At 37.2% G+C, this 15284-nt stretch overlaps 1 protein-coding gene across 3 annotated transcripts in view; it reads right to left on the minus strand.

The window, feature by feature from the left end:
- The window catches only part of AKAP7 (A-kinase anchoring protein 7), a 144317-nt gene that overhangs the window by 49996 nt on the left and 79037 nt on the right, over positions 1 to 15284 (minus strand). For all 3 annotated transcript variants that reach the window (XR_003521662.1, XM_027603461.2, XM_027603462.1), the window contains exon 7: positions 12635 to 12782. Coding sequence is in view for 2 of the 3 variants with exons in the window: in XM_027603461.2 (XP_027459262.1) it covers positions 12635 to 12782 (148 nt within the window). In the remaining variant the exon portion in view is untranslated. The remainder of the gene's footprint in view (positions 1 to 12634; positions 12783 to 15284) is intronic.

A 15284-nucleotide genomic window follows, 5' to 3' on the forward strand; every position in this document is an offset into this window, starting at 1 on the left:
TCCAGGTTAGATGACTCACAAATGGTACTCCCTCTTCCACCTTAAAAGATGGGTCAGTAAAGACGTTTATAACAAATCCCTTAACACCTCGTCCCAGTGTTTAACAACCAATCTTTTAGAGTCCACAGTTTTCCCTAATTCCTAAAATAGTATATTCCCAGTAAAGACTAAAAGGAAAACGACTTTTTTCCCTTATGCTAACCCTTCCTTAAGTCACTCTTTAGCCCTGTCTGTCCTAGGCTAAGAATTCTATACACATTGGGGTGCCTGGGTAGCACAGTGGGTTAAGTGACTGACTCTTGGTTTCTGCTCAGGTCCTGATCTCAGGGTCACGAGATCGAGCCCCACACCGGGTTCTGCACGCAGTGTGGAGTCTAAGACTCTCTCTCCCTCCTCCCTTCTTGCTCGCTCTTTCTCTAAAATAAATAAAATCTCAAAAAAAAAAAAAAAGAATGCTACACACACTTTGTAATAAACACAGCAATAATGGACACTAGTGAGTGCGAGTACTGAGTATGAGTCAGGCACGATGCTAAGTGCTTTTAGTGCATTATCTCATTCAGTCCTCACAACATCCTCATGAGTTAACCATCATTATTAACCCCATCTTACAGATGGGTTTAGGGTCATGAAGTAATGTGCATAAGGCTACCGAGCTGGGAAGTGGCAGTGACTATTACAACAAGGTCTGTCTCACTCTAGGAACTTCTGGGTCACTGCGCTTTTCCCTCTGTAGTGCGTGCACTGTCTCTCCACTGTTCTGCATCCTCTCTAATTCCTTAGTGCTTCACTGAAATGGGAGAGGAACTTCATGAGTTTTACATACTTGTCTCATGATTTCATCACATTATCAAACTGGGTTTTTTTAAATAACACTACATTAAAGAGGACAGATTGCCAACTTTGTTGTGTTTTTCCTAGAGCCAGGAAAAAACAAAGCTAAGGTTTCTATCCTCACATTGTACTTACATATATTAATTACATATAAATATATATGCAATATAAAATATTACATAAATACATAAATCAAAAGCACGATATACATCCATGCATTTTCATTTTTTAAATGCACCAATATTAATCACAGGCCATTAAAGGAAAGCATTAAGAGTAACGCAAGTCTATAATTACCTAAAATGGGTGTTCTGATGTTAGAAAAGTAAGAACACCATTGCAACAAGTATGCTAATATGAGTAGTACAGCTATTAATATGAATAACTAACATTTTTATAACACTATATGTTAGGCACTGTGCTAAGCACCTTTAGAGAGATAACTAATGTGGTGAAAAAGTGTATTCAGAGTCAATTAGGCAATGTGATGGGCTAGTTAGCCATGACCTTTGGCAACCGGCAGGGTCTCCTAACACTAGTTTTACTGTACATCTTAATGCCTTTGTTTGACCACAAGACTCTGCACTCCAATATTATCATTCATGTAGTTTTTTTTCTTTTTATTAGAAATTCAATATTTACTTTCATATTTCCTTTTTTTAAAAGATTTTATTTATTTATTTGACATAGAGAGAGAGAGTGTGCATGCACACAGCAGAGGGAGCGGCTGGCAGAGGGAGAAGCAGGCTCCCCGCTGAGCAAGGAGCCCAATGTGGGACTTGATCGCAGGACCCTGGGATCACGACCTGAGCCAAAGGCAGACGCTTAACCAACTGAGTCACCCAGGCGTCTCTACTTTCATATTCCTAAAACACTTAAAACCAAAGGCTCAACAAATAAATCATAAAATAACATGAACTGCTATTGTATCATGCTAGCACTGATGCTTAATTTGTCAGATCGTTAAATTTACCACACAGCACTGCTCCTTTAATACGTAAGGTCCCTACGGCATCTAATATAAATCATAAGGTTTGAAACCAAGCCAACGAATGGTTGCATTTTCAATCAGCCTGAGCCACAGCTTCCACTTTGCGTTAGCATCAAGATTAATAGCTGATACACCAGTTAAAATACAGTGAGCCATCACTAAGATTAATTTTCTCAGTTACTTGATCTGAGGCTTCCTCTAACTCAAGCAAATGTAAAGAAATAAGCTGAGAGTTCCAATTATCAGTTGCTTTTTATTTTTACTAAAGGCATGTAATAATGAAATTTCACTTTCTTTTGAGAAGACATATTTCACCAAAGAAACACTTAAGAGGAGGACAGTTAGATTACGAAAAGGAACAACATGGGCATCTGAGTAATTTTAACACATCAAAGGTTCCACTATGTCAAGAGCATTCTGCTTTCTAGGCAGGATGACACAGTCCCAGCTGAATCTGGACACTCTTGGCTTTCTTTTTTTTTTTCTTTTATCCCAGCCTAGTATACTCACAAGGGTACATTTAAATGATACATTACACGGTCACTCAATTTCTGTGTCAGAAAGTAAATAATTAAATACTCTGTACTCAGCAATTACTAATTTACTTGATAATTTTGAACAGAGGAAATTTCCAACTGCTAAAGTTTTCAAGTGAAAAAAAATGTACAGTTTTCTCAGATGATAAACTGTCTTTTCACCTCTCCCTCTCCTAACATGCTCGAAATAGATTCATCTTAATTGGTCTAAGCAGAGATGAAATTTTCTTAATTGTCTTCCCTGTCAGGCTGTGCAAAAGAAAACAAGACAAACTTTTTGGTCCTGCCCACCACAAAAGAGGCATTCTATATTATAGAATATCAATTTCATATAAAATGATTTTTAAATGTGTCATTCATATAGATATGCTACTATCAGTCTGGGGTATTTTTGCACTTCTTACATTTTTACCACAGAAAGCTTAAATGGAAATTAACTGTGCAGCCATCAAAATTAATTTGTTGGAAGAAAAGGCTGGAAATATTGATCAAAATTAAGTTTGGAGAGGGGTGCCTGGGTGGCTCAGTCCATCAAGCGTCCAACTCTTTATTTTGGCTCAGGTCAGGGTCATGAGATCAAGCCCCGTGTCAGGCTCCACATGCACTGAGTGTGGAGCCTGCTTAAGATTCTCTCTCTCTCTCTCTCTCTCTCTCTTCCCCCCTCTGCCACTCCCCCCCAACCTCCCCCCAACCCTGTTCATGCTTGCATGCCCTCTCCCTCTCTCTCTCTATACACACACACACACACGCATAATTAAGCTTGGAGAGTTGTCTGAGGATTAAATCTTTTCATGGCTTTCTTGGACCATGAACTGAAGCAGCAATTTGTAAATATTTTGGTTTTAGGAACATTTTACACTCTTAAAAATTACTAATAATCTCCCCATCTTCCTCCCCACTCAAAGGCCTTGGCTTATGTGGGCTATTATTTATCAGTATTTACAATGTTCAAAATTAAAACAGAATTTTCTGAAAATTTATTAATTCATTTTAAAATATCATAAACCCTTACGATAAGTAATAAAATATTATTATGAACATTTTTATGAAAAACAACTATATTTTAATTAAAAATTTTATAGTGAGAAGAATGGCATTTACATTTTTGCAATTTTCTTTGATGTCTGGAATAATCAAAGACCACTTTATCCTCATGTCTGATTCTGCATTCAATCTGTTGCAATATATGGTTTCATTTGCAGCCTAAGAAAAATCCTGCCTCACATAGATACAAATTTATTTTTGAGGTTTTATTTATTTATTTGACAGAGAAAGACAAAGCAAGAGAAGGAACACAAGCAGGGGGAGTGGGAGAGGGAGAAGCAGGCTTCCCACCAAGCAGGGACCCAGGCGCGGGGCTCGATCCCAGGACCCTGGGATCATGACCTGAGCCGAAGGCAGACGCTTAACGACTGAGCCACCCAGGCACCCCTAGATACAGATTTTTAAAAGGGGGGGAGAATAATAGCCTTTTCAGATAACTGTGGATATTCTTCTTTGATATTATACCAAAACACAACAAGTTGTAGTTTCTTAAAGTTTAGTTGCAATGTGAAATCTTAAAACTTATAAACTCTTCTTACTCTTTACACTCAAATCTTTTGATATCTTGGACTTTCAGTGGATCTTTTATCTATCCACGTTTTTTGTAACACATATTGGTCATTTAAAAAATACAGAGTTATGCAGATCTTCCATATTTTGACACATTTCTTTACATAACATCAAAAATTACCACATTAGGGATGCCTGGGTGGCTCAGTCAGTTGGGTGTCTGACTCTTGATCTCAGGTCAGGTCTTGATCTCAGGGTTGTGAGTTCAAGCCCTATATTGTACTCTAGGCATGGAGCCTACTTAAAACAAAAACAAAACAAAAACAAAACCACATTGGACCAATCATTATTATCACCCATGGACTGCCAAGGGACACTAGTAAACTTCTGGGGGTGATAGAAATGTTCAGGATCTTGATGGTGATAATGGTTTCACAGTTTAAAAACTCATCAAATTATGCACTTTAAATATATACAGTTTTAGGGCGCCTGGGTGGCTCAGTCTTTAAGCGTCTGCCTTCGGCTCAGGTCATGATCCCAGGGTCCTGGGATCGAGGCCCGCATCGGGCTCCCTGCTCTGCGGGGAGTCTGCTTCTCTCTCTCCCACTCCCCCTGCTTGTGTTCCCTCTATCACTATGTCTCTCTCTGTCAAATAAATAAAATCTTTAAAAATATATATATATACAGTTTTGTATATAAGTTGTACCTCAGTAAGATAAAAGTAGTGTGACAGAGGGAAAAAAACTGGGAAAATGGAGTTCATTACTCTACTTGGCTAATTTTGTTTATGAAATTTTCCATAATAAAAAGTGGGAAAAAGTCTTAAAGTTTAGAAACTGTCAAACTCATGGTAACAAATTAGTGTTTTTCAAAAGTCTTATTTTTGCCTGAAATCCTGAATTTTATCATTAGTAGCAAATAATGTTAGATGCCTCTCATGTAACAAGTGTATTTTAAAGAAAATGCCGGCCAAATACCCAAATGTGAAAATGACAGCTTGCAAGTCATCTTTTCAAGAAAAAATGACATTCCAGAAAAGAAAGTGGCTACTTTAGCTGGTAGCTTAAACAATGACACAAGTGCTTTTCCCCCTCTTCTATATGCAGAAGTGCTTTATGCACACTCCTCATTTTCATTAACAAAATACTTAAAAAGACACATACAGAGACAAATCAAATACAACTAATAGATTTTACTACTCAGCAATAACATTCTTACATGAAATTGGCTTTTTTAAAATATTTTTAATTGCAACTGCTTTGACTTATATTGGCCACACACACCATTGCTTTTGCACTGTTAGTATTAATGTTAACTCAGTGGAAAAGGCAAATATCTTAGCCTTTGCACCATAAAAACAGTTGTGCCCTCACAGTCCCTAAAATTATCCCAGGGACCACCAGGGATCCATGGACCAAACTCTGAGAACTAGTAAACTAAAGTCTGTTTTAAAAGAATTTAAAATCCAGGGGTGCCTGGGTAGCTCAGTTGGTTAGGCATCTGACTCTTGATTGCGGCTCAGGTCATGATCTCAGGGTCGTGAGATTGAGCCCCATGTCGGGCTCTGCGCTCAGCAGGGAGTCTGCTTGAGATTCTTTCTCTCCCTCTCCCTCTGCCCCTCCTCCTTTGCTCGCACACACGCGCGTGTGCTCTCTCTCTCAAATAAATGAATTTAAAACCCAACTGAAGCGTAGCCCTGTAAATTATTAGGACATTGAATCATTCTTAGATAAGCACAGTGAAGCACATTTTTCTACAGCAAAAAGTAAACAGTTCACATGAGAAAAGTAAACATTCAAGCACATATCTATTGCCAATATCCCTTCCCACGAAGTGGACCTTCAAGAGAACGTATGTCATTTAAGCAAAACAAATATTTTCAAATTAAACATTTTAAAAATTTGTTATTTATCATTCATCTGACTAAGTTTCAGATTTAAGGATTCTAGAAAGCTCTAAGACTTTTGTCCTAGTTATGGCTTTCACCTAAGGAAGAAAAACTGTTGACTTCCTTCTCCCTCCACCCCTTCTTGCTGCAACAACCAAGGGGTCAATTACATTGACAGTAGTATCTTCCATAAAGAAGATCCTCATGCCTACATACTAAACCAGGCAAAATCCAGAAGTGGACAACTCAGTGCATTGGAAGCTCTGTTTGGTCTCTAAGGGGAAAGGAGCACTGAAGCTTAAGCACCAAACTCAGAGCTAAGGGTTTCCCCAGATGTACCCCAAAAAGTCTTTTCCTACTGGCTGAATCACCACCTAGAAACTACTAGAAATCCCTCTGTGGACCAAGTCAAGCTTTTTAAGACTGACAGGATTGTCTAAGCTGTCCAGGTTTCTAAAGGGTGATTCTCAAAAAAGGCACATTTGGACAGAATAAATTCATTGACCCACATCACTTAGAATTCTCATAGTGTTTCATCCCATAAAGTCTGAGTCTGGTATCTCTCTGTTCTGATCTTTTGCACACTGGATACAGACCGAACTGACTACAGCTGCGCCAACTCTAATTTACCTAACCATGACCCTTTTTGTCTTCTATAACCCTATCTGAGCACACCTGTATGTTTCTATTTGGGCCAACAGTTGACCCAACCTTAACACCTTCACTGCCTCTGTGTTATAGTCTGAAACTAATTCAAAGTCTTATCTTCAGGATCCAATTCTGTGTTATTATGTGAAGTATTAAACTTCACCCCCTTTTATCCTACACCTATCCACTCAGCCTTTTTTATTACATACCCATTGCCTTAGTATGTGTGACTGTGTGCATCTCCTTTCCTACTCCTTCACCTACTCCTCATATACACAAACCTAGCAAGCTCCTTGCCGTACCTCCGTCGGCTAACTAGACTGTAGGTTCAGTCATTACAGTTTTTGTAACGTGCCTCCTATCACTAATATTGCCTCCAGCCTGCTTCCCTCCCCCATAAGTCCAATCTGCTGCTCCCGGACAGGGTCCTTTCCCTGCTCTCCATCTGCCCACTCAGTCTCATCCTATCCTTCGAGCTCTGCCTCTCCTCACCACCACATTCTTCTAGGAGGTAAAATCATAAGCTTCTTCCACTACATCCTAACAGAGCCCTCTATTGTTATGGGCAAACCCCCATTTGTCTAGTCCTCCTTCCTTTCCATTTCTCATTGCCAGTGACTCATCACCCTTAAGGACTATGTCTTACACTTCTCTGTATCTCATGATACTGAAGAGAGGTGCACATACATTGTACACACTTAAAAACATTCATTAAATCAATGATGAATAATTATTATTAAATAAAAAAATAGCTGAGGTTCCTAGAAAATTATGGCTTCCACCTCTACTTGCAAAAATTATAAAGAAATATGCTGGCCTTCAAAAACAAAAAAATACCTCTAGACCGTTCCAAATTCCCCATTGCCTCCTCTAAGATATGTCTGACAGCTGAAAGTAAACTAGTCTTTGCAAGCATTAAATTGCTCATCAATCTTACAAAGGATGTCATTTAGTCAATTACCTTCCCTAAGGAAATATAAATGGAATATAGCTGCCTGAGAAAAATTAATTCACCCAACTCCTGTAAGTAGCTCACTGAGAACAGCTTCCACCACTCCAGGATATCTGAGCCATATTTCATTCCTAGTTTCACCAGAAAAAAAATTTTTTTACTTTTTTTTCTTTTTGGATTTGAATTTTATTTTTTTTAAAGATTTTATTTATTTATTCATGAGAGACAGAGAGAGAGAGGCAGAGGGAGAAGCAGGCTCCCAAGGAGCAGGGAGCCCGATGTGGGACTCGATCCCAGGACCCTGGGATCATGACCTGAGCCGAAGGCAGACGCCCAACCATCTGAGCCACCCAGGCGCCCGGATTTGAGTTTTAGCTGACTATTGCGGTTAGGTTTGTAACGAGTTGCAGCCCAATATTAAGCAGGCATAATATCACCCAAAGTTTGGACTATGAGAGAACTAAGATGTAGAACCTTTTCTTGTATCTGAAAATATGAATGTTGCCTCCATGTCCTATCAAACTCTCCTAACACTCAACTCACATCGAGGTATATGATGGCTGAAGACAGAGAGGAAAATGCTCAGCATGGAAATATAAAGTAGGCACAGGGAATAGCAGTAACTGGCAGGGGAAATCCAAATTCAGATGCCTTCCGGAACCAAGCACATAGTGTGAACACGCTCAGCAAATTTATGGTAAGAACAACAGAGTAAGGGGGATGATAAAAGGCAGCTACTTCTAAGGTCAGCGTGCCAACTACTCCATCCAGAAAATCGTTACCATGCAAGAATGTAGAACCAGTGTCACATTTTCTGATTGTTCAGAAGGCAGCAGGAACCCAGATTTTTTACATAAAATTACCCCAATGTTGGCAAGTTATTAAAATTAGAAGAAAAAAAAAACAAAACTCTGTGCCCGTGAAATACAAAATGAAAGGCTGCTAATTTATGATCTCTGGAACAGAGCTGGGGTATAAAAAAATATCATAAAAATACATTCCTAAAACTAAATCCCTACTTCACACTCACTTTTAGTAACCGGATTTCTGTATTAATCCTCTGGGTCTGAGTACTTATATTAATGATCAGATCAGGTAGGTTAAAAGCTCAAATGCAAAAGCAACAGCAACAACAAAACTGGAAGAAAATATAAACGAATATGCATCAAATCTTTGATTTGGAGATGACTCTTAACTATAATAATTAAAGAAATCACAGAAGAATTTTTCATCTATAATTTAACAAAACTTAAAAGCATTTATTGTGAAAAATGCCTTGTGACCAAAATTAAATGTAAAATAAAACCTGGAAAATATTTGAGCCAATATAGTAAAGGGCTAATAGTCTTTACTATAAAAAACAAAACAAAACAAACAAAACCCTCACAAGTTGATAAAAGACACAAAAAGAACAGATTCTAGCTTCTTATGGACAAGGATGGTTTGCTGTTGCCAGCTGCTAGCCCAGTTCAAAGCAGTGTTCCCGGTGAGACTGGTGCTGAGACATCTGCCAAACCACACAAGTTCAACACAGTAAGCACTCGAAAACCTAAAAAGCCCCAGAGGAAAAGGAGTGCCACAGAAGATCCAACAAATAGAAGAATTCATACCCAAGGAACTAGAGATTTTAAAAATATGAAAAGTCCTGTTTGGAGAAATGTCTATTTAGCTCTTCTACTCATTTTTAAATCAGATTATTTGGGGCTTTTTTGTTCAAAATGGCCAACAGACACATGAAACGATGTTCAACATCACTAATCACCAGGGACATGCAAATCAAAACCACAACGCAGTATCACCTCACCCCTGTCAGAATGGCTATCATCAAAAAGAGAAGAGACAACAAATGTTAGCAAAGATATGGTGAAAATGGGGCTCTTACACACTTTTGGTGGGAATGTAAACTGGTCCAATGACTATATGAAAGAGTATGGAGTTTCCCCCAAAAATTAAAAATAGAAATACCCATACGATCCAGTAGTTCTACTACTGGATATAAACCCAAAGAAATGAGAAGAGGATTTCAACAAGATATATGAATTCCCATGTTTATCACAGTATTATTCACAATAGCCAAAATACGAAAACAACCCAAATGCCCATCAATGGATGAATGGATAAAAAAGATACGGTACATATACATAATGGAATTTTATTCAGCCATGAGAAGGGAGAACATCCTCCCACTTGTAACAACATGGATGGACCGTGAGCACATTATTCTAAGCAAGATAAGTCAGAGAAAAATGAGTACTGTATGATACTTGTAAGTGGAATCTAAGAAAGTTAAACCTGTAAAAAACAGTAAAAATTTTCTGGTTACCAGAAAATTGGGTGGTAGGGGGTAAGAGTAATGGTGTTTCAAAGTGTACAAACTTATAACAAGCAGTAAATAAGCAATAAAGATCTAATTTACAGTATAATTAATATAGGCACAAATACTGTACATAATTACATAATGTGATAAATATTGCTACATCAGCAATCATATCACAATATATAAATGTATCAAAGTAATACCTTATACTCCTTAAATTTATACAATGTTATACACCAAATTTATTTTTAAAAAAGAAAAATGAAATAAAATATTTTTAAATATATGAAAAGAACTGAGAATTAATTATATTGAAATCCTCAAAGAGATAAATGAAGGAATAATGTCCATGAGGCAAAGAACAGAATGGGACAATATGAAAAGAACCAAGTGGAAATCTTGGAGATGAACACAGAGTCACTGATTTTTTTTAAAGATTTTATTTATTTATTTGACAGAGAGAGAGATAGCAAGAGCAGGAGAACAAGCAGGGGAGTGGGAGAGGGAGAAGCAGGCTTCCCACCGAGCAGGGAGCCCGATGTGGGGCTCCATCCCAGGACCCTGGGATCATGACCTGAGCCGAAGGCAAACGTTTAACAACTGAGCCACCCAGGCACCCAATATTTTTAAAATAATAATAATAATAATAAGTTGCCCTAAATGGCATAACTGAGACAGCCAAAAAGAAAATATTACTCCCCAAGAATTCGCTATTAACAAATTAAGACATAGCAAATAATGCAAATCTAATGAATTCCCTCCCCAGAAAAATTCACTTATGTACCTACATACAAACCTACTTTGTATGTAGGTTTTTATAAACAACTCCCAGAGTCTTTGAACCCAACTTCTACCCTAGACTTCTGAATGCAAAATATCTTAAGAATGGAAATCTGTCCCATTCTATTAATACAATACAATATTAATACAATAAAATACTGGTTCAAGGTATAGGAAACGGGCTTTAAATTTGAGTTAGGATCAAATCAGAAAGAAGTCAATTAAATTTGATCAAGAAACAAAGAAAGTGTCCTGAATCTTCCTAAATATTCTGTTATGAAACTCAGGTAAAAATAAGGTTGAGAAAATCAGTAACTATCAGTAGCAGATAAAGGAATTCTAGTGTGTATTAAAATTGGTTAATTATAACATAATTATCATTTTAGATGCAAATATGATTTTAAAGTTCATTTTGGCATCCCAAAATGTGACAGAAAAAGTAGAGCGTCTGTAACAGGCAAAAACCATTTTTTAAAATGTTAAATGATCAGTATGGGGACACAAGATTGGTGGAGTTTAAGAGAAGCTAAATTGCTCTGAGTTAGAAAAGATGAGAGATAGAGAAGCCTGAGGGGAAAATCTGGAGATGTTGCCTAGAATAAGGGAAATTTTAAAGACTAAGCGGAAAAGAGCAATAAAATAGAAAATTCACTGGTTGATGCATCGTGATTTGGGGTGAGCTTCACAGAGCTGTCTAACGGCAATGTAGGTGACACAGGGTATAAGCTGTCTGATGCCAATCCCACGATATCTTTGGGAAAACCTACACATTGCTCAGGTTTTTTTTATACATTTGTTTTTTAAACAGGATCAGGAGAGGCAAGGAAGAGCACAGAGTTCTCCTTCAACGTTGGCCTAAAGTAAGTACACAGAGAACATATGGAAAGCTAGCAAACATCTGTGTTACACAAGAAAGTCTTAAATTTGTCCTTTGCTATTAACCCAAATGGAAATGTTTGGTCCTTATCAAAACTTCAATGGAAGATAGCTCTCCAACAGAGATTCTGAAAACACAAAAATCTTTCTTAAAATAGACGTGAAATGTTTCAGAATATAAATTCAGATGACATACTGAATATCTCCCGTTTGAGATAGCTAAGGTCTTGAAGTAAGGTAAAATGATGACTTCTCTGAAAACATCTAGTGAGAATTTGGAAAGAAAATTGTGTCTCTGGAACATTTTCTTTAATGCATTAATAAACTTCAGTATTAAGTATACTTCTACAGGTTTTCTTCAAGCTGATATGGAGAGAAATTATCTTGGTTGAAGACCTTGAAATATTTAAATACAGGTATTTATCTTCTTTGATTACTTCTTCTTTGTTACTTCAAAAGTATACAAATCAGGTTGTCTTGAAGTTCACAATTATATTTTATTTTTAAAACTTTTTTGAAGTTCACAATTTTATAAGAATAATGCCTGGGTTTGAAATAGCACATTTGCATCACAACAGATCAGATTCCTTTGAATACATTCACACAGCAGAATAGTCCTGTTCTGGTTTAAAAAAAAAAATCTTCATTTGATGTATACACTTTCCACTTGGAAACATAATTGTGTATGAGTCTGTCTCAATCACATGCCATCTCCCTGATAAGATGATAGAAGCATTCATGTATGAATCTTTGTTTCCCCCCAAAAAAACATGTTTCCTTTGGGGAAGAAATTGAAGGACAAGTTTTCAATCTTTGCAGGCCACCTAGACCTTATCTTCTCAGAATGAAACTTTTTGGCCTGGAATATTCTATTCCTAATTCCTAATTAAAAGCAGCAAACATGAAAATGCCTGGTGTGGAATTCTGTGTTCATAGAGGCCTTCACTGGAGAAGATGCTTTCTTCATATTCATGAAATAAAATTAAACTGGAATGAATTTTGAATCGTTTCAAGACTTCATTATAATTATATTTAAAGCACAAAAGTATAAAAACCATAGGTACTAAAATCTTGACTGATAAATATGAATAGTAAATATGTTCTATAAAATTTCCAATGTATTATTGCCAAAATAAAATATTTACAAAAATATGTCATTGAGAAAAATATATGCAACTAGCCCTAAATATCTGCCAAAAGGAATGATGCTAAAGAAATAAAAACTAAAGAGTGTAAGTAATCTTTAAATGGTACTCACCAATCACAACTGAAGACTCACAGTGATAATAACCATTACTTTGTTTTTTCTTTAGCATGGAGCAAAGATCTATGCGATGTACCATTTCTTCTCCAAATCTGTGACCGATAAACTTTTCATAGAATTTGGGGTCTATTTTTTTCACTCCCTTGAAATGACAAAACAAAATCACATCACTCAATCATTCCACTGAGGCAGCTAGTTCATATTTATATCACTTTTTTAGAACCTGATATTACACTTTGGTATACAGTTCTGCCTACTGGCATTTGAAAATGGATATGACAAAATGGTCGTAAAGCTATTTTTAAAGTCTCCCTGTCTAGGATGAGTTGTATTACCCCCAAAAAAATCATTAAAGAGTGTGGGCTTTAAATTTGGCAGCATTCAGAACTTCATATACTTTAAGCTTCTGAAATAATAAAGTGTATCGAGTTGAAGTCTGAGGTATCAAAAAAGAGTAATCATCAACAACAATGAAGAAATGGATGAATTTTTAAAAAGTGATATAGATCTTAACATTTTATAGTGTATAAAGTGTTTTAATAAGATCGATGCATTTTTAAACTCCTTCCTTAAGAATCATTTGAAGACAGTTAAAGGTTATTTGAATTGGAGGAGGGGGTCAGTGATCTTCCAAGTCCTTCTCTACCTGCCTCTCCTTGTTCTCAGTATCTTTCATAGCAGGAAGAGGGCTGATTGGTGAAAAATAACAGTGGAAAACATTGTTACCTCTGTAGTTTCTCAAAACATAGGAATGAATGAATGAATGTCCCCCCACTCTTTCCTATGCAATGGTCCTGCACCCAGCCTCATAGTCCCAAACACAGTCCATAAGATGAAGATACAATACCTTACAGGGCAAGTTTACTTGCTGACCATGTGTGAACTTTTCCTTTTAATTTATAACTTTTAAAAATTTTCTGGCAATACTTGTTTGTTAAAAATAAGAAAATATGAGGAATCTAGGGGCACCTGGTTGGCTCAGTCAGTGGAGCATGTAACTCTTCATCTGGGGGTTGGGAGTTCAAGTCCTACACTGGGTGTAGAGTTTACTTAAAGAATAAAATCTTAAAAAAAAAAAAGAAAAAGAAAAAGAAAATACGAAGAATCTAAAAAAAAAATCATGTCCCTGCCATTTACAGAAAATACATTAATACTGTGGGTACCTCTTTCAGGTCTTTTCTTTCTTTTTAAGTTATTTATTTATTTGAGAGAGAGCAATAGGGCACGAGATAGAGACAGAGAGGGGTGGAGGGGCAGAGGGAGAGGGAGAAGCAGACTCCCCGCTGAGCAGGGAGCCCAATGCAGGACTCAACCCCAGGACCCTTAGATCATGACCTGAGCTGAAGGCAGACGCTTAACTGACTAAGCCACCCAGGCAACCCCCTTCGGGTCTTTTTCTATGCATACATATGTTATATTTAGATTATATTTATATAAATCTTATTAAAATGTAGGTAGAATATATATTTTCCCTTTTTATTCACAAAAAGTTTTGACAAAAATTTTAAAAAGATATAAAAACAAAAAATTTAAAATTAAATTGCCCCACACTGCAATACTATAATTTTGTTATGTATTTTATTTTTCCTATGCAAAACAAAGTATTTTTTCCTTTTTTATAGGAATGTGGTTGAGCCATGAGTACTATTTAGCAATCAGCTTTTTTATGTTAGTATGTCAATAAATAATACACAGATGTGCAAAATATTTTTAATATTTTTAATTTTAACTGCCCCATACAGTTCCCATACTCCACTGCATGGGGGCATCATTAATTTATTCATCCAGTTATTTATTGTTAGACATTTAAGTTGTCCTTAATTTTTAATATTGTATTTAACATGTTTTTGTTGATACGTGTTCTTTTTCTGTATCCAAACTGAGCTCCATTCACAGACTTTCCTAACTTTAGCTCCACTCATAGACTTTCCTAACTTTAGCTCCACTCATAGACTTTCCCACCTCAATTAACTGCAACTCTATTCCAGCTGATCAGGCCAGAACCCTGGGGTCACCCTGAATTGGCCTCTTTCTTGCAATGCTGCCTCCAAGCCAATCTTCTTGGCTCTACCTTCAACACGTGACTAATTCTCACGCCTCTCTTGCTGCCTTTGTCCGAGCTTCTTCTGTTTCTTTCACCTGGATTATCCTAATAGCCTCCTGTTTTCCCACCTTTGCCTCATCTACAGCCATAATTATCCTATAAAAACATAACACCACATCAGGTCACTCCTCCACTCAAAATTCTCCAAAGGGTCCCCATTTCTCTCAAAGGAAGAACCAACTTCCCCAAGACAGCCCACAAGGTCCTGCTCCATCTGCTCAGTACTTCCTGGGCCTTGTCTTCTACTCCTCCCCCTTGACCCTTCTCCGGCCTCAGCCTTGACTCCGTGCCTTCCTTGATCACACCAGTGCAAACCCACCTCAAAGCCTGTGCACCCCTGGTTTCCTCTCCCAGAAATGTTCTTCCCCCAGATAGCCTCATGACCAGTCTCCCACCTCCTTGAAGTCCTTGCTCAAATTTTACTTTTTTTTTTTTTTAAATAGTGGTTGGAGGGTACTTTGAAGATTTTATTTATTTATTTGACAGAGAGAGACACAGCGAGAGAGGGAACACAAGCAGGGGGAGTGGGAGAGGGAGAAG

The sequence above is a fragment of the Zalophus californianus genome, chromosome 7, assembly GCF_009762305.2.
Source record: "Zalophus californianus isolate mZalCal1 chromosome 7, mZalCal1.pri.v2, whole genome shotgun sequence".
NCBI lineage: Eukaryota > Metazoa > Chordata > Mammalia > Carnivora > Otariidae > Zalophus > Zalophus californianus.